The sequence below is a fragment of the Geotrypetes seraphini genome, chromosome 5, assembly GCF_902459505.1.
Source record: "Geotrypetes seraphini chromosome 5, aGeoSer1.1, whole genome shotgun sequence".
NCBI lineage: Eukaryota > Metazoa > Chordata > Amphibia > Gymnophiona > Dermophiidae > Geotrypetes > Geotrypetes seraphini.
The window spans coordinates 70,877,093-70,896,481 of record NC_047088.1 but is presented as its reverse complement, the minus strand read 5'-3'; the positions used below and the strand labels follow the sequence as shown (position 1 = coordinate 70,896,481).

The following is a 19,389-nucleotide window of genomic DNA, read 5'->3' as shown; positions in this document are numbered from 1 at the left end:
CCTTAAATGGCATGGGACAATAGACTATTGTGGATTAGAAATCAGCCGAAAGACAAGAAACAGAATATTATTGAATGGTATTATTGAATAATAGAGTGTCCAAGGATCTTTGTACTAGGACCTGTGCTATTTAATATATTCATAAATAATCTGAAGAAATGAGTAACAAGTAAAATGATCAGATCTGCAAATAACACAAATTTATTCAAAGTTGTTAAAACAGATGAAGATTGTGAGGAATTACGAAAGGATCTTGTAAAACTAGAAAACTGAGCATCTAAATGGTGGATAAAATTTAACCCATTTTTGCCCCGTGTTCCAAAACTGTTTCAGAAATCTAGGGTAAAAATAAACATTTGAGCAAAAACAGATTAATGTGGACAAGTGTACAGCAATGCTCATAGGGAAAATTTAATTATTGTTTATTAAAAGACATGCTATGTCACCTTTCCAAAAGGTCAAAGCGGTGTACAGACTAATTAAAGGATAGAAAAAAATGGCAATTAAAAAAGAAGCCCAAATATATATTCAGGAATAATTAATTGCCCCAAGTGCACTAAACTGCAAACAGATATAAGACCAGATTCAGGCACAACAAAAGAGAACAATCATACCAAACTTTAAAAAGTACAGCTACAAAATGGTGGGTGTAGTACTAGGAGTTACCACTCAAGAATATATTCAAGTCATTATGTACAATATGTTAAAATTTCCATCCTAGTGTGCTATGGCTGTCAAAAGTAGATAGATATAGAGAGAGATAGATAGATAGTTAGATAGAGAGATAGATAGATAGATAACCCCAAAACAATTAGAATGTAGAATTATTCCAAAAAAGGATGAAGAACAAAGTTGCAGATGTCATTATGCCTTTCTATAGATCCATGGTCTTTGAGAAATGTTATAAAAACATAAGAACAACCATAGTGGGTCAGACCAATGGTCCATCTAGCCCGGTCTTCTGTTTCCAACAGTGGTCAATCCAGATCATAGTACCCGGCAGAAACCCAAATAGTAGCAACATTCCATGCTGCCAAACCAAGGAAAGCAGTGGCCTCCCCCATGTCTCAACAGCAGTCTATGGACTTTTCTTCCAGGAAATTGTCCAAACGTTTCTTAAACCTAGCTACACTAACCACTGTAACCACCTCTGACAACAAGATCCAGAGCATAACTGTTTTTGGAGTAAAAAATATGTTCTCCTATTTGCTTTAAAAGTATTTCCATGTAATTTCATTGAGTGCCCCCTGGTTTTTGCACTTTTGGAAAAAGTGAAAAATCGATTCACTCTTACCCATTCTACACCACTCAGGATTTTGTAGACCTTAATCATATCACCCATTAATCATCTCTTTTCCAAGCTGCAGAGCCCCATCCTCTTTAGTGTTTCCTCACTTAAGAGGAGTTCCATCCTCTTTACATTTTGGTCATTCTTCTTTGAATATTTTCTAATTCCACCATATCTTTTTTGAGATACAGTGACCAAAACCATGCACAGTACTCAAACTGAGGATGCACCATAGAGCGATACAGAGGCATTAAAATATTCTCGGTCTTATTTACAATCCCTTTCCTAATAATTCCTAGCATCCAGTTTGCTTTTTGTGCCACAGCTGCACACTGGGCAGAAGATTTCAGTGCAGTGTCTACAATGACACCCAGATCTTTTTCATGGGTGCTGACTCCTTTGGTGGACCCTAGCATCAGGTAATTATGATTTGGATTATTCTTCCCGAGGGTCATTACTTTGCATTTGTTCACATTGTTCTTTTGCTCCTTGTAATTTCCTGTTTGGACCATCTGCCATTTTCAATAAAAATATATATATATTAAAAATTAATCTGTCATTTGCATGCCCAGCCTTCCAATTTCCTCAGTCCTCATGTGTTTTGACAACTTTGAATAGTTTTGTGTCATCTGCAAATTTAATCATCTCACTTGTCGTTCCAATTTTCAGATCATTTATATATATGGTAAATAGAACTGGTCCCAGTACAGATCCCTATGGCACTCTACTATTTACCCTCTTCCATTGAGAAAAATGGCCATTTAACCCTACATCTGTTTTCTGTCCAATATCCCAGTCATAGCTCTCCGTGAACCATGTCTCCGTGATCATCACTATATCCAACTCTTCTTCTTCCATCACAGCTTCTAGATCCAGAATCTTGTACTTCGAGCATTACAATATATTGCTTTCCAGACATTCTCCCCTTTTCCCATCCGTTTAGAGGTATTCAGTGATTTACTTATCCACAACTGAATTCCTAATCCACAATGAACATTGCCTCCTATTCCATGACTCTTTAACATTCTCAGGAGTCTCTCATGGGGAACTTTGTTATTTCTAGGTTTGAAATTCTCCATTTTTCCTGATATAATAAGGCCTTCTTAATCTAGACATAAGGCATTTTTTGGCTTTCAGGTCTAAAGCTTTTCAGTGTGGTGCTCAGTTTTTCTTAGAATCCCCTAGTAAGTGTGTATCAAAATATCAAGGGAATAGATATATTTATTGGTTACCCAACCACTTGAAATACTTTCTCACTGACAAATTACCTGCCTTTTAATTTTTATCTCAGATGGCTTTTGTATATTTTTACTGATTAAAAAAGATATATTTCTTCTCAATTCTTTGTTTCTTGTTCCCCTCACTGTGATAGGCACCTAATAGGATTTCTCATTTTGTTATTTACTTTGAAAATTAATTTTCTCTCTTTTCTTTTTATTGTTTTAAATGGGAAGTTATTGTTTTCATTGTACTTTATGTTCCATGTATGCTGTTGAAATGTTTTAAAAATTGAGAAGCTGTCCTTCCTTAGTAAACATCAAAGCATAATAAAATTAAAAATACAAATAGCAGATAAAACACAGGCCCAGATTTAGGCGTAAACAACACAGACAATTTCCTTCAATGCAAGATTTTGATAACTACCAGCAGTGGCGTACCTATGGTATGCGGCACCCGGGGCCCATCATTTTTTGACACCCCCCCCCCATATAAAAAAATATTTTTTGTAATAACCATGAAACGGAATAAATGGTCAGAATAGAAACAGGCAGTGAAAATTTTCTTTTATTGAACCTCATATATGTAACCATTATTCCAAACATAACATAAATTATGTCTGAATTGTCATGACATCAGAAGTACGGTACATATGGAGTAGTTGCAGGTGATGCTTGGGACAGTTCTGATTGTGTTAGTTCGGTTTTATGTGTTTTTTGAATAGAAGGGTTTCTTTTTCTTTTGTGAAGGTTTTCTAGTCTGTGGTCAAGGTCAATAGATTATAGAGTTGGTGGTCGAGTGTTAGGAGGTTGTCAAACAGTTTTTTTTCTTTTGACGATTTTGGTTGGAGGGTGTGTGAATGGTGCATGAGTTCTCCTATGTCTGGTTGAGGTGGATTTAATTATTTAGCTGAAGAAATTAGTTATCCCCCCTGATCCCCTTGAAGGCCTATCCCCCCTTGAAGGCCTGTCCCCCCCTTGAAGGCCTGCCTGTCCCCCCCCCCCTTGAAGGCCTGTCCCCCCTTTGAAGGCCTGCCTGTCCCCTCCCTTGAAGGCCTGTCCCCCCCTTGAAGGCCTGCACCCCCCAGAAGGCCTGTCCCCTCCCTTGAAGGCCTGCCTGTCCCCCCCCCTTGAAGGCCTGTCCCCCCCTTGAAGGCCTGCACCCCCCAGAAGGCCTGTCCCCTCCCTTGAAGGCCTGCCTGTCCCCCCCCCTTGAAGGCCTGTCCCCCCTTTGAAGGCCTGCCTGTCCCCCCCCCCTTGAAGGCCTGTCCCCCCCTTGAAGGCCTGCACCCCCAGAAGGCCTGTCCCCTCCCTTGAAGGCCTGCCTGTCCCCCCCCCCTTGAAGGCCTGTCCCCCCCTTGAAGGCCTGCACCCCCCAGAAGGCCTGTCCCCTCCCTTGAAGGCCTGCCTGTCCCCCCCCCTTGAAGGCCTGTCCCCCCTTTGAAGGCCTGCCTGCCTGTCCCCCCTTTGAAGGCCTGCCCCCCCTTGAAGGCCTGCCTGTCCACCCCCTTAAAGGCCTGCCTGCCTGTTACCCCCCTCTCCCTTGAAGGCCTGCCTGCCTGCCTGCCCACCCCACCCTGAAGGCCTGATGCCCTGACCCACCCCAAAGGACCGCTCGCCCCCCTGGCCTCCCCGCACCACCTACGAAGCAGCCCCCAGCAGGATCGCAATGCCAGCGATCCCTGTGCTGCTTCGGAGCTGCTTCCTCCGCCGCGGTCCCGCCCCTCCTCTGACGATCCCGCTGCGGGCTGCTTTGTAGGTGGTGTGGAGAAGCCAGGGGGGACGAGCGGTCCTTCGGGGGGGATTGAACGCCAAGGCTGGGAACACCCCCTCAGGGCTTGCACCTGGGGCGGACCTCCCCCCCCCTGCTCCCCCCCCCTTAGTACGCTACTGCCTGGATGTTTGAAAAAAAAAAAAAACAAACACCCAATTGGGCAGGAAAGTCGAATCGAAAAACCAATTCAATGGGCTGAATCGAATCAAATTTATTTTTTTCCCCCAATCGGGCAGCACTAGTTTGCGCTACTGTCTTAGACTTTAGGACTTGGGATTGGGGGAGAGATGGCATCCTCAGTACTTTATAATGCAAGTGAAACGAGGATTTGGTCAGACTTTTGAAGGGTCTGCAGAAGAAAAATATTGTATAGGCCGGGGACATGAGACAGTAGGAAACGGGAACTTTTCTTCCTTCTATTTTTGTGAATGGCAAGACTGAGGATGTAAGAGAGTTCAGTTAAAATATGTGCTTTATAAGAAAATATAATAATGTGTTTTTATAAAGTTTATAAGCATTATTGGCTTACCCGGTGAGGTGTTCCTAATGGTGGTGGTGGTGGTGGCAGCGTGTCAATGTGTTGAGAGGAAGAGGTGGTCTGGGAAATTCTGCTGAGCAAACTCCAGGCCCATTTCCACCCCCCAGTTAGTCCACTCCACTCAACTGGTTCACACTGAGTGGGTCTTTGGGTGTTGTGCCTGGGTAGTTGTTTTGGGATCTCTTCCAGTGGTTTGTCAGTCTCTCCTTGTAGTCCAAGGAAGGAAACTTTGTTAACCTTAGCTTGTGTGGCATTAGGCTATGTAGTGATCGAAAGAAAAAACCAGACCTTTGCACATTTTTGCACTATATGGTGGATGTATGAGGAGATTCACATTTCCTGCACAGCTAAGTCCTTGTGCAGTTACCTTGTTCTTTCTGTATTTGACATCTAGCAAGGTCTCTGTTTGGAAGGAAAGATCTAAGCTTAAAAATGAAGTGGCCAGAAGTTATGGTAAAAGCAGATAGCGTTGCTGATTTTAAGAAAGGTTTGGACAAATTCCTGGAGGAAAAGTCCATAGTCTGTTATTAAGACATGGGGGAAGTGTCTGCTTGCCCTGGATCGGTGGCATGGAATGTTGCTACTCTTTGGGTTTTGACCAGGTACTAGTGACCTGGATTGGTTACCATGAGAATGGGCTATTGGGCATGATGGACCATTGGTCTGACCCAGTTAGGCTATTCTTATGTTATGTTCTCATCTGTAAGGGCCTTTATTTTCACTTCTTATTTTAATGTATTTTTTTTCTGGGAACTTATCAGTGTTTTTTAGAATGGGAACAAAAATGGAAGAGAATTAATGTGTGTGGAATGGGGGGGGTAACTAATTTCTTCAGCTAAATACTTAAATCCACCTCAACCAGACATAGGAGAATTCACGCACCATTCACACACCCTCCAACCAAAATCGTCAAAAGGAAAAAAACTGTTTGACAACCTCCTAACACTCGACCTCCAACTCTACAACCTATTGATCTCGACCACAGATTACAAAACCTTCACAAAAGAAATAAAAACCCTTCTATTCAAAAAACACATAAAACCGAACTAACACAATCAGAACTGTCCCAAGCATCACCTGCAACTACTCCATATGTACTTCTGATGTCATGACAATTCAGACATAATTTATGTTATGTTTGGAATAATGGTTACATATATGAGGTTCAATAAAAGAAAATTTTCAGTGCCTGTTTCTATTATGACCATTTATTTTTCATGGTTATTATAAAAAATATTTTATTACATGGGGGGGTGTCAAAAAATGATGGGCCCGGGTGCCACATACCCTAGGTATGCCACTGCATCCTGGTGGGTTTATTTTATAACTTTTTCACCCCCCTTTGGCTTCTCCTAACCACACTGGCGCTGTGGTGTAAATAAAATAAAGAAACAAAAAGGACTTTTCCTCTCTCTGTTAAATCCTAGCTCACGTTTGCGGTGTAACACCAGCTCTGGCAGGATATACATTTCAAATCTGACCTATTGTAACCACAAAACAGAAAATAAAATTAGTTTTTCTACCTTTTGTTGTCTGGTTATTTTTCAAATCTTGTTGGTCCAAGGCTCTGGTTGTCTTCTGATAACTTGCTTGCCAGGGTCTCCTTCTTCCTTCTTTCTGCATGCTAACCATCCATCTGCCATCTCTGTCCTCCCCGTTTCCCTTCCCTCCCCAGGATGTCTGGCATCTTTCCTTTTTTCGTCTCCTTCCACAGATCCATCTTTTCTTAACTACCCTTTCATCCAGCATCTCTCCCTCACCCCAGGGTCCACTATCTCTCCCTTTCTTTTCCCAACTACCTTCCTATCCAGTATCTCTATTCCCCCCCCTCCACACCATACCTTGTGTCCAACTTCTCTCCCTTTCTGTTCCTTCCCTCCCTAAAAACCATGGTCCATTATCTCTCTTCCTCTCCCTCTCCTCTATTTTCAGACCCATTATTTCTTCCCACCCAAAGTCCAGCATATGTGCGTCTCTTTGAACCCCCCTTCCCTCCGTATACTTCTACACCAGGGCCCCCTCCCCTGAAGGCCTGTCCCCCCTCCCCTGAAGGCCTGTCCCCCCCTTAAAGGTCTGCACCCACCCCTGAAGGCCTGTCCCCCCCTTTGAAGGCCTGCACCCCCTCGAAGGCCTGTCCCCCCTTTGAAGGCCTGCCTACCTGTCCCCCCATTGAAGGCCTGCCTGCCTGATCCCATTGAAGGCCTATCCCCCTCCCCTTGAAGGCCTGTCCCCCCTTGAAGGCCTGCCTGTCTGTCCCCCTTGAAGGCCTGGCCCCCCCCCTTGAAGGCCTGCCTGCCCTCCCCCACCCTAAAGGCTTGATGCCCCAACCCACCCTGAAGGACCGCTCGCCCCCCAACCCTGAAGGACCGCTCATCCCCCTGGCCTCCCCGCACCACCTACGGTAGAGAAGCAGCCCGCAGTGGGATCGCGATGTCAGCGATCCCTGCGCTGCTTCGGCGTTGCTTCCTCCGCCGTGGTCCCAACCCTACTCTGACATCAGAGGAGGAACGGGACCACGGCAGAGGAAGCAGCGCCGAAGCAGCGAAGGGATCGCTGGCATTGCGATCTTGCTGCAGGCTGCTTCTCCACTGCAAATGGTGCGGGGGGGCCGGGGGAAAACCCAGACGTGGGGGGGAATCGGATGCCAATGGCCTCAAGGCCGGGAGCACCCACTCAGGGCTTGCACCCGGGGCGGACCACCCCCCCATTGGTACGCCACTGGCTACCAGAGCATTGCTGCAGTTGCTGTGCTTTGATCCAGGACTGGCTTGGCTGTGACAAAGATCACCCCACAACCACAGCAGCACTTCTTCTGCAAGTAATTCTAGCACAGGCCTTCCTGGATACATGTGCTGACAGACCCTATGGTACAACACCCATTGCATGGGTTTCCATGGTGACAGGACGCTCATGCTGAAGAAGGGGGCAAAGTAACTAAAGGAGATGCACAAAGTTATTTCCCAGCATAGTTGGTGAGGACATTGTCAAACAGTTATTCTGTGGTGACCACAAAGGTCAAAAGTGAGCACAAGGAATTATGGGCCTCTTTTACAAAGTCACAGTAAATGCAACAAAGTCCATTCAATTCCTATGGACTACATCACATTTGCTGCACCGGAACATTTGCTTCACCGGAACTACTACGGCTTTGGAAAAGGGGATCTATATGAGCAAACCTTAAGAAACCTGGCATACATCATTCAATGGACCAAATGTTGGACGTTGAATATAAGCGTTTAAGAATATAAGTTATGGTTGACTTGTGTGGTCAATAGGAAGGGAGTAAATATGGTCAACCATATTCTATATTAATTTAAGTCTCTTCAGTGATACATCTTTCAAACCATTATAGAAAATATTATAGTAATTCAACTGATTTAAGATTAGTGCATTATTAAAATAATGCGGGTTTTCAGGACATGCCTCAAACTCATCTTTTAGTAAACTCTGAAAGTTTTTACCAAAGGATATGGTAATAGCAGTTAATGTGTCTGGGTTTAAAAAAGACTTGAACAAATACCTGAAGGAAAAGTCCACAGTTTGCTATTGAGATAGAAATAGGGAAAGCTACTGCCATCCCTGGTGGTACATGCTCAAAAATATAGAAACATGATGGCAGAAAAAGGCCAAATGGCCCATCTAGTCTGCCCATCCACAGTAACCATTATCTCTTTCTCTCTCCGAGAGATCCCACGTGCCTATCCCAGGCCCTTTTGAATTCAGACACAGTCTCTGTCTCCACCACCTCTTCTGGGAGACTATACAAATGCATCTACCACCCTTTCTGTGAAAAAGTATTTTCTTAGATTACTCCGGAGCCTATCACCTCTTAACTTCATCCTATGCCCTCTTATTGCAGAGTTTCCTTTCAAAAGAAAGAGACTCAACTCATGTGCATTCACATTACGTAGGTATTTAAACGTCTCTATCATATCTCCCCTCTCTCGCCTTTCCTCCAAAGTATACAGATTGAGATCTTTAAGTCTGTCCCCATACGCCTTATGACGTAGACCACACACCATTTTAGTAGCCTTCCTCTGGACCAACTCCATCCTTTTTATATCTTTTTATATCTCACCAAAGTCTTATAAGGGGGCATCAATACCTCCATTTTCCTACTAGCCATACCTCTCCCTATGTAACCTAGCATCCTTCTAGCCTTCGCCATCACCTTTTCAACCTGTTGGCCACCATAAGATCATCACCTTTGAGTCTCACAATGCTACTTTTGCACTTCTTCCTATCACTAATATGTATCTAAAAAGTCTTGTCCCCCCATTTTACCGTGTTGGCTATTTTTTTCTTCCAGTTGCATCTTTGCTTTCCTGACTACTCAACCAGCCTCTCTTAACTTTTCCAGATATTTTAGCCCCTTCCCTGAGCCTGAGCAGAATCACCAGGGCTAAGCATAACCCCCTACCACTGCCCTGCAGGTCTAGCAGACTACCAAACCCCTCCCAACCTGACCCAACTTGAACTCCCAGCCTGGCTGGGCCAGGTCCTCTATCACAGTTTTAGTGGTTTAGTGTTCTATCACAGTTTTAGTGGTTTAGCGCCCTCCCTGCCCTGGTGGTCTAATGACTCAAATCCCCCTTTGGCTCTGGTGATCCATGTGCCTTTGACATAGGAAGCAAGATGGATGCCTACTCCTTCCTGCCTCTGGGCCATCCTTTTCAAAATTGTGGTGCCCTGCCCCTGCCTGGTGCTTAATGGATACTCTCGCCGAAATAATGATCTTGATATTCCTGAAAACTGGATTTCCATGAACAAACACAAAACCAAATTTTGGTGGTTAGGTTCTCAGAAGGATTCAAGATATGTTACAACTATTTCTATAGATGGGAATACTTATCCTTTGGATTTGCACTCACGAATTTTGGGGGTAGAAATTGACAATAACTTGTTTATGTGTTATCATAAACATATGTACACCATATAATTAAACAATGTTATTTGTTAATGAGAAAACTGAGGTCCATTAGGAAATACTTAAAGATGGAACCTATTCAAATTTTAGTGCAGTCCATTATTCTGTCCAGAATAGACTACTATAATTTACACACACACACCTTTTTTTAACAAACAATAGCTTATTTTTTAGCGCCAGCTGTGGTGGCAACAGCTATGACGCTCATAGAACTAAAAACTGAGCTACAGGTATGTAAAAAGTGTGGGGGGGGGAGTTAGTTTTGGTTATCTGGTCCAAATCTATTAATCAACTACAGCTGGCTCTGAACTCAGCTGTTAGATTAATATTTGACTTGTAAACATTTGAACATCTTCAACCTTGTTACAATAAACTTCATTGACCGCCTTTGGAAGCTAGATTAAATTTTAACCCCACCCCCCTTTTACAAAACCTTAATAGCGGTTTTTAGCGCAGACCGGTGCGCTGAATGTTCTGCGCTGCTCCTGATGCTCACAGAATTTCCTGTGAGCATTCGATGTGCCGGCCTGCACTAAAAAACGCTATCGTGGTTTTGTAAAAGGGGGGGGGGGTAAATTAGGAGTCACAGTTTTCAAGATTCTAGTAGGTAATGTTCCCCAGTATTTGATTAATTTGGTGACTTTATTGCATAATCCACTTTCAAAAAATCAAATGAGAAATTCTTTCCAAATGAAATTTCCTTCGGTAAAGAAAGTGAAAGCTATCAGATAATTTTTGTTGCCTATTCAATATCAGTTGGTTAGATTTTGGAACCAACTCCCTTTGGGATTGCGCATCTGAGAGTATTATTTCTGGATTAGGAAACTTTTTAAATCATTTTTGTTTTCATCATGATTGATTTTAATTGGGTTTTAATTATGGTAAAGTACATTTGTGTTCTAACTTTGTATGTAATTCCTAGAAAAATTGGTCTGGGTTTCTTTAGGTTTGTTATCCATCCTTGAACTGGTTAGGTAGAGGCAAAATAGAAAACACTAGAATAGAAGGGAAAAAAAATCTCCTTATATGGTACTTAGACCCCACACTGTGCATCCCAGGATGTACCAGGCAGGGATGAGGAGTCGGGGCCGGGGGTGGAGGGTGTTTGAGTTATTAAACCACCAGGGCAGTGATAGTTAGAAGGCCTAATCTGGTCCAGAAGGTCAGGGGGTTGAATGTTACTAGATCACTAGAGCTGTGATAGGGGGCCCAGCCCTCTCTGGTCCAGTCCAATCGGGGGTCAAGTCAGGGGGGTTGGTCAGAGAGCCCTTCTGACAGGACAGGGTGGTTGGGTTGGTGAGAGAGAAGAGGTACCCTAGACATCTCTTCTTTCAACCAAAGCTGCTACTCATGCCAGTGTCGGCTCTTCCTCTGACATCATTTCCTGGACACGCACCTAGGAAGTGATGTCAGAGGAAGAGCCAACGCTGGTGCGAGAAGCTGGTTGGGGTTGCTGCTCGCACCGGGAGCATTATAGAGGTACGGGGGAAGGAAAGGGGTATGCATGGCAAGAGGGGGTGGGGGAAGGAGAAGAGGGCAGGGAAGGGGCACCAATGCCCCGGACGCCTCTCACCCTTGCTACATCCTAGGGCCTAGTGGTTAGAGCCAGTGGTCATTAATATTAAAACTGTATTATAATGTCAAGATGATTAAAATGAGCTCCCTGGGTGATTCCCCAAAGGGAATGTCCTTCCATTTACGTGGAATTGGGGCTGATATTTAGTGGAAGGATCTGAGCTATCGTAGCCTTACTTTCACATCGGTGCCTGAGTGCTGATTGCCTCAGGCACAGACAGGAAAATAAAGCTCAGACCCACCACCAATAAGTGTTCCAGTTTTGACCATCAGGGTATCTGTAGACAAATTTTCAGCCGAACATAAGTAGCAAATATGCCAGATGTGGAAATTTCAGAAATACTGCTGCAGAATTTTTCACTTCTGTCTTGCTGCAGATGCTGCCTCCAAACTGCTGCAAAAAAAAAAAAAAAAAAAAAACACCTGTGAGTGGGGAAGGTTGTATTCCTGGAGGCTGATTGTGTGAAGGCTTCTCCTATAGTTCACCTACAGAATGGAAACGGGAGTCCCTGCCCCCCTTCAAACAATGTTTTCTGCACATTTTTCTCATTGCTACTGAGAAAGCACATGCAGGCAAGGATGTGAAGAAATTTGCCTAGGCCTAATCAAGATCTGAATTTTACAGGTCTAAGCTCTGTTTCAAGGTGTTGGCATCGTGCAGCTTGTGGCCGTGTGGCAGTCCACTGACTGATACCCACTTCCTGCCTCTACTCTTTAGAAAATGTGCTCTGCTGAACTGATATTGCACATTTGTTTCTGCCATGTGGTAGAGTGCCATTTAAAAAAAAACCCAACCCAAGCATGACAAGGAGAACTTAAAAAAGAAACTGTCAGCTTTAAAAAGCTACAGTATATTAAAGAGGGCTCCATTGCTATACCCCAATATGGCCTCTGACAGGCTCCGTTTGTCAGATGTCTGGTGAAGTGCATGACAACATATGCCTCAGAGAAACAATTTTTTTTTTGTTCACACTGACATAGAATATTTTTAAGTTATTTTCAACAGGTTAGTACAAAACACTTTGCTTTTCATTTTGAAGATATTACTGAGCCAACACAGACTGGGGGGAAAATTTTTAATATAAAAATGCTTTATTCTTTTACCCCCTCCTTTACAAAGCGGCACTACCATTTTTAGCGCTGGCCACTGTGGTAACAGCTCTGACACTCATAGAATTCATATGGGCGTCGGAGCTGTTACCGCCATGGCCAGCGCTAAAAACACTAGTGCAGCTTTGCAAAGGAAAGGGTTAATTTTTTGTTGTGTGAGAGACAGGGGGCCTGATTCTATAAACATATAGTTGCCAGATTTTACTATAGTAAAATCCGAACCCTCCCCCCCAGACCCTCCCGCCATCCCCGCCCCATTATGCCCCAGTCCCGCCCCCAATCCCGCCGTCTACCAGCTGAAGTAATGTCTAAGAATTGCATCTCAAGGGTTTCTATCTTTTTATTTTCTCCTCTAAGCTTCCAGAGTTATAACGATCATCATTCCACAACTTGGAAAATATTTGCCTCAAGTGCTCTGGTTCTCAGAGAAGATAAGTAAATTATGTAATATAACATAACCTAGACTAGTACCTCATGCAAGTAAACCTTTAGGAATTCTGGTGTTGGTTGGCTAGCCCTGCTTTAATAACAGTGCAGATGATTGTAATGTTGAATGATACGTTTGTTTTACAAGTGAGTGAATCCTATGGTCTCTCACCAAAAAGGATATATTCATTTCTGAAAGTTAAAAAAAAATCTACAGTGAAGAACCTCAAATTGAAACTCTAATTCAATAGATGAGACATGGTTTGGTTTATTTCTTGAATTCTAGACTGGAATTCATCTGGTCCTGCCATTCTGCACTTGCCATTCTTTGCAGGTTACACTGCTCCATGAATGAACATTGAAATTAGAGAATGACACGGTGACAAAATTCATCACCGTTCCCGTCCCCACGGATAACTGCGGGAAATAATCCCATGTCATTTTCTAGTGTCTATTTCAACCTCGGTCCTTCTACACCAGCATTCTTCAAAGCAAAGCTTGTGGCTCAGTGGTTGTGCCCAATTATACTCTGATTCTTCCCTCTCTCCTTAAAGAATGACATGAAGATGGTTTCCCGCGGTTATCCGCGGGGACGAGAACGGTGATGAATTTTGTCACCGTGTTATTCTCTAATTGAAATCACAACCAGGGCAGTTGGCACTTTTATTTTTTTTTTTTTTACCATGCCTGAGATCCTTCTCTTTTCTTTCCTTGCTTTAGCTCTCACTTCAGCGGTCCAGCAGCTTCAAAGACTTTGCAAAATCAAAGCCCAGCTCTCCTGTTGTGAGCAACAAAGAGTTCAACCTGGAGGCCAACGTGAGTCTTTTCATCTGTCATTCTAAATGAAATCCAGGCTTGATATTGCACAAGAACAGAGATCTGGGTGGCAGAGAGCCCCAATATATATACCAGGAGTAATTAAGGAAATATTTATTTACAAAAAAAGGTGGTGAATATGAGAACTGTAAATTCAGGAAAGGCACAGAAGATTTTAGGCAGAGGGAGAGATTGTAACAGTAAATGATGGCAGATAAAAACATGCATGGTCCGTTCATTCTTCTATTTCTGTTTTGGTTTATATATACCACCTTCCTTCCCCAAAAGCGGACTCAAAGCAGATTACATATGAAGAAAATCAATCCATCGATGTACATTATTATTTATTAAAAAATTTATATACTGCTTACAAAACTTAGCAGTTTCTCCTAGGACAAGCAGGATGAGTCAGCCACATATGGGGTGTTGTCCCAACACCTCCCAATTTGCGGATAAGCTCTCCAATAGCTCAGAGAAATTTTTTTTTTTTTTTTTTCCTCTGAGCATGTGCAGTGCCCGGGCCCCACTGGGCATGCCCGAGCCCTACCCATTTTCCCCTGCTTCCCCCTAATCCCCAGTCTTTAGTTTCCGCCCGTTCCCATCGGTCAGATTTTTCCACAGCTCTCCATTTTTCTACAAACAAAACTTGTTCTACTTATCATCTTGAAGATGCCAGAAACATCAAAGAAATGTCCGGGCTGCAGGAAAAGGATGAGCACACTGGACCCTCACGACCTGTGCGTTCGCTGCTTGGGCACAGCACACGAGGAACAGTGTTGCATGCACTGCGTCCGTCTGTCTCCACGGGCACGCAAGCTAAGGAAGAGGGCACTGAGAGACTTCTTGAAGAGAAGTGAGGCCCGAGAATCTTCCTCCAGCAGCCATCCTCATCGGAGCGTAGCAGCGGGGGATCCACAGACGAATCTGGTGAGGAGCCTCCAGGACGTCCTGGCTCAGTCAACCCCCCCAACTGCAACTTGCCCGGTCGAGAAATCTCTCCCGGAGGTCCTGCATGCTGTCGCTAGCCGTCGGCCCCTGCAGGAAGCCGATAGGAGTCTCACCAGACCAAGAGATCTCTCCAGGAGTTCCTGCATGTTGCTGCTTACAGCCAGCCTCCGCAGGGCATGAAGAGAAGTGAGGCCCGAGAATCTTCCTCCAGCAGCCATCCTCATCAGAATGCAGCAGCGGGGGATCCACATGCTACAGTGGCAAGGAGCCTCCAGGATGCCCTGGCTCAGCTAATCCCCCCGCCTGCACTTGGCCTGGTAGAGAAATATCTCCCGGAGTCCCTGCATGTTGCCGCTTAGAACCAGCCTCTGCAGGGCAGCCGATAGGAGTCTCGCCAGACCGAGAGATCTCTCCAGGAATCCCTGCATGTTGCCATGCAGCCATCCTCTGCAGGGCAGCCGATAGGAGTCTTGCATGCTGCTGCGTAAATCCACAGCCTCTGCAAGCAACAGATCGGGGCTTTCACCCTCCAGACGGCATGCTGCCTCTTAAAGCCAGCCTCTGAAGGGAGCCGATTGGGGTTCAAAGGTAAGTCCTATCTGCTTGTTTTTGGGAAAACCTCTGATAATCTGTTGCAGCCCCGAGGGCTCTGCCCCACCCTCCTCCCAATCTGAATTTAAGGAGAAAGAATCTCCCATGCTTCTTTCCCTTGGAGGGGACCTGCAGACCTCTCCCCCCAGTAGGAGACATGCTGCCCCAGAGTTCAGCTTATAAAGGACATGCTGAAAAAAAAAAAAAAAAAAAACCTCGATGTTTCTTTCCCTCTTGGGGTCCTGCAGAGTCTACAATTCACACCTTTCCCACCCCGCCCCCCTCCCCCTCTCAGGTTGGGAACGAGGAGTCTGCCTTTCTCAGCAGGGTGCTGATATCTTCAGAGATGCGACATGCCAGACCATGCCTTTCCAAGGGTGGGGGTTTGAAACTCCTCAGTCTAAAAAGCTGTTTGCTCTTCATAAAACCTAGGCAGAGTGCTTTTCCAGCTAGCATGAGGGACTCTGTACTATTCATGATTTCTATAGCACTGAAAGGCATATGCAGCGCTGTACAGTTTAATATACAATAGGCAGTACAGCAGGAGAAGCCCACTCAAGAGGCATTATCACTCCTCTTTCTCTGCCTCCAGGCACAGTGGGAAACGCAGCCAGGAGCACTGGCACAGATGAAGGGGTGCATCCTGCCCCCTCTCTGCAGGCTCTCCCCCCTCTCAAGAAGGACAGAGAAGGGCGGTGGGGTACATGGAGCCACCCAACCAGTCAAGTGGAGCAGCACATGAACCTGCGAACCACCAGGAGTGGGACCAGCAGCCACAGTTAATCCTCCTGCTGACCCACTCCTCTCTCAGCGGGCTACACTCCCCACAATGCCCCCCTTTAGAGGGAGCCACGCACAACAACATGGCGCGGTTCAGCAGCATGCCATGCACCCAAGCAACGGAGGAACAAGCTACACACCAGCCTCCAGCCACGCCCCGAGTCACCATCCACAAAAATAAATAAATATTTACTAAAAAAAAAAAACAAAAACCCACAAACGAGGACTCACCCCAAGTCCCTCCAGAAACTCACAGCCTTTCTCAAGATCCATGTGGGTGGACAACAAGTACCCAAGACAGAGTACTACAAGGCCTGAACTACCAGTACCAGTACTTCACGCAGGCAGTGGCGATTCCAGTCCACAAGAACCTCCTGGACTGCAGAGACGAGATTTTGCTGACTCCCTCCTCAGGGCAACCAACATCAAGGAGACTGGGATTGACGGGGAAAAAGACCTTCGAGGGCGCAATGTTGAGCGCACGAATCGCTGCGCTCCAGTTCCAGATGTGGCTTTATCAGGAGGCCAGTGAGAGGAAATAAATAAATAAAATAAAATAGAGACTCCAGCTCACAACTGAGCCAGTCCACACTGGCAGCAGTCTGTGCCCCAGCGCTCGCAACAGTAACATAACTGCTACGCAAACAAGCACCGCCCGAGGGGCAGGGGCATCCAAGGGCAGCCCTCTCCCCAAGACAAAAACAGAACCTTGACCACCCTCCGGCCCAGCAGGATCAGATTGTCTGCGAAGGCTTGGCCCAGGATCACCATCGACCAGTGGGCCCTCAGCATCATCAAGCAGGGATTCCAAATTCGTCTCCACTACCGCCCCCCCCCCCCCCGAGTGGGCGGGGCACCCTCCATCTGACGACCCAACTTTCCTGCAGCAAGGAGAGGACCTGCTTCGGCAGAATCAATAGAGGCGGTGACGAACAGAGGAAATCACCAAGGGGTTTCTACTCCAGGAACCCCCGCGTCAGCATGGACAAGGACAACGCTCGTCCCTACATCTCTGTAAGCTCAACAGATGCATACACAAGGTCCAGATGCACTCTCTGGGTACAGTCTTGGCCCTGTTACAGCCCGAGTATTGGCTAGTATCCCATGCACCCAGCCCACAGGAGGCATCGTCGCTTCTAAAGCCAAGACAGACGCCTCCAGTACAAGGTCCTGCCCCTTGGACTCTCAACGACTCCAAGAGCGTTCACAAAGTGTGTGGCAGTGGCACATCCTCGCCTTCAAGGGGTGCACGTCCTATCTTATCTCGACAGCTGGCAGCCCCGTCAACCACCATAACCCTCCTCCAAGAACTGGGGTTCCTCATCAACTACATGAAACCCCACCTGAAACCCACCCAGGGGATATCGTTCATCTGGGCAGTCATCGACACCACGCAGACCAAGGCCGTCCTACGGGACTACCAGATCGACGCCATGACATCCCTGGCCCAGTGCATCCCTGCCAGCAGCTCATCATCAGCACGCTCCGGTCTTTGTTGTGCAGCACACCAGACTACTCATGTGATCCCTGAAAGGGCACCTCAGACATCACTGGGACCAGTGTACCCAACCTCTGACCACCCACCCACTGGAGCTCAGGGCCTTAGGGAATGCCCTCGAAACCTTCAAACAGGCAGGGCAATCCTCACCCAAACAGAAAACCAGGTGGCCTCGCACTATATCAGCAAACAGGGAGGGACAGGGTCAACCTCGCTATGCAAGGAAGCTTGCCACATGTGGGAGTTCTCCAACTCCATTCAATGCACCATCCAGGCAACTTACCTCCTGTGGGAGCAGAACGACCTGGCAGAAAGACTCAGCCACCAGCTGAATCCCGATGAGTGGTGTCTCAACCCAGCGGCGATGAAGAAGATCTTCAGCACCTGGGGCACACCGGGCATCGACCTGTTTGCAACCGAACCGAACTCAAAATACTCGACCTTCTGCGCAAAGAGATCAACCCATCGCCATCTCAGCCCCGACGGTCTGTCTGTGAGTTGGAACACCCTAAGTCCTGCAGAAGATTCTTCAGGACAGAGCAACGGTGATCATGATTGCCCTGATCGGGCTCCTGCAACCAGGGTTCCCGTTCCGGCAAGGGATAGCGGTTCACCCACCTCTCCCCGCTCCAGATCAGTGCAGTTCTCATTACCCCCTCCACCACGACCTGCGTTCCTTAGCCCTGACTGCATGGATGATGAGAGGATGAATCTACCACAAGACGTGGAGCACACTCTTATGGCAGCCAGAAGACCTTCAACCAGAAAACGCTATGGGTTGAAAGGGAGAAGGTTCCGCTACCAGTGCACAGACACGCAGCGAGACCCCTACAACTGCCCCATACTGGACATCCTGCAGTACATACTGAGCTTATCTCAGGGGGACCTAAAACCCACTTCCATCAAGGTCCACCTAAGTGCAATCACGGCATACCACGCTGGCCTAGACAGCAAACCAGTGTCGAGGTATCCAGTAATCACAAAATTTCATGAAGGGACTGTCCAATCTGCACCCACCGGTCAGACCACCACCGCCCGGATGGGACCTCAACTTGGTGCCGCATCATCTCACCTCGACCCCTTCAAACCTTTGGGGGAGGCAGATCCCGTATTCCTGGCTGGGAAAACCCTGACCATCGTGTCTACCGACACACTCCCTCATGAGAACAGGGTGGTACCCAGAACCCACCCCCGATTCTTGCCGAAGGCGGCTTCAGCATGCCTCCCGGCACTCTACATCTCCCCACAGGGAGGCACACTGCCACCTCAGCAACACCTCCTGGACTGTGTGCAGGCCCTGACTATGCAGCAGATTAGACAAGCCTCAATTGTTCGTCTCCTACGACCAAAACAGACCAGGACTTCCGGCCACCAAACGCAGGCGCGCGCGCTGGATATAAGAGTGCATCCCCTTCACCTATAGAAAAGCGCAGCATCAACCGCAGGTGGGAGCCAACGCCCACCAGCGCAGAACCATAGCCAACACAACGGTACATCTGCACCACACACCAATAGGGGACATCTGCGATGCAGCCACTTGGTCCTCCATGCACACCTTCACCAAGCACAGGTTCCCTCCCGGGAGGGACAGCAACCACTAGCACAGCCTTGACAAACACTGATCAAGTAGGGTGTTATAAATATCGACAAACACTGTTCAAGTAGGGTGTTATAGATATTGATTAAGTAGGTCTTCCAGCACTCCTTCTAGACTGAATGTGGAATAGGCAAGTATGAATTCTCACATGCAAGTACGATTTGTCACTGTTGACCAGTTGGTTTCTCACTGTTCATTGATTGACATTGACCAATTTCACTGTTCTGTGAGTTAAGTAGGTCTTCCAGCAATCCTGTCTAGTCTGAATGTGGAATAGGCAAGTATGAATTCTCATATGCAAGTA

At 46.3% G+C, this 19,389-nt stretch overlaps 1 protein-coding gene across 2 annotated transcripts in view; it reads left to right on the top strand.

The window, feature by feature from the left end:
* The window catches only part of SASH3 (SAM and SH3 domain containing 3), an 86,164-nt gene that overhangs the window by 4,833 nt on the left and 61,942 nt on the right, over positions 1-19,389 (top strand). Inside the window, exon 2 of one of the 2 annotated variants that reach the window (XM_033944363.1) lies at positions 13,576-13,671. The exons of the other annotated variant lie outside the window; for it this stretch is intronic. Within the exon in view, the coding sequence (XP_033800254.1) occupies positions 13,576-13,671 (96 nt within the window). The remainder of the gene's footprint in view (positions 1-13,575; positions 13,672-19,389) is intronic. 2 annotated transcript variants of the gene reach the window in all.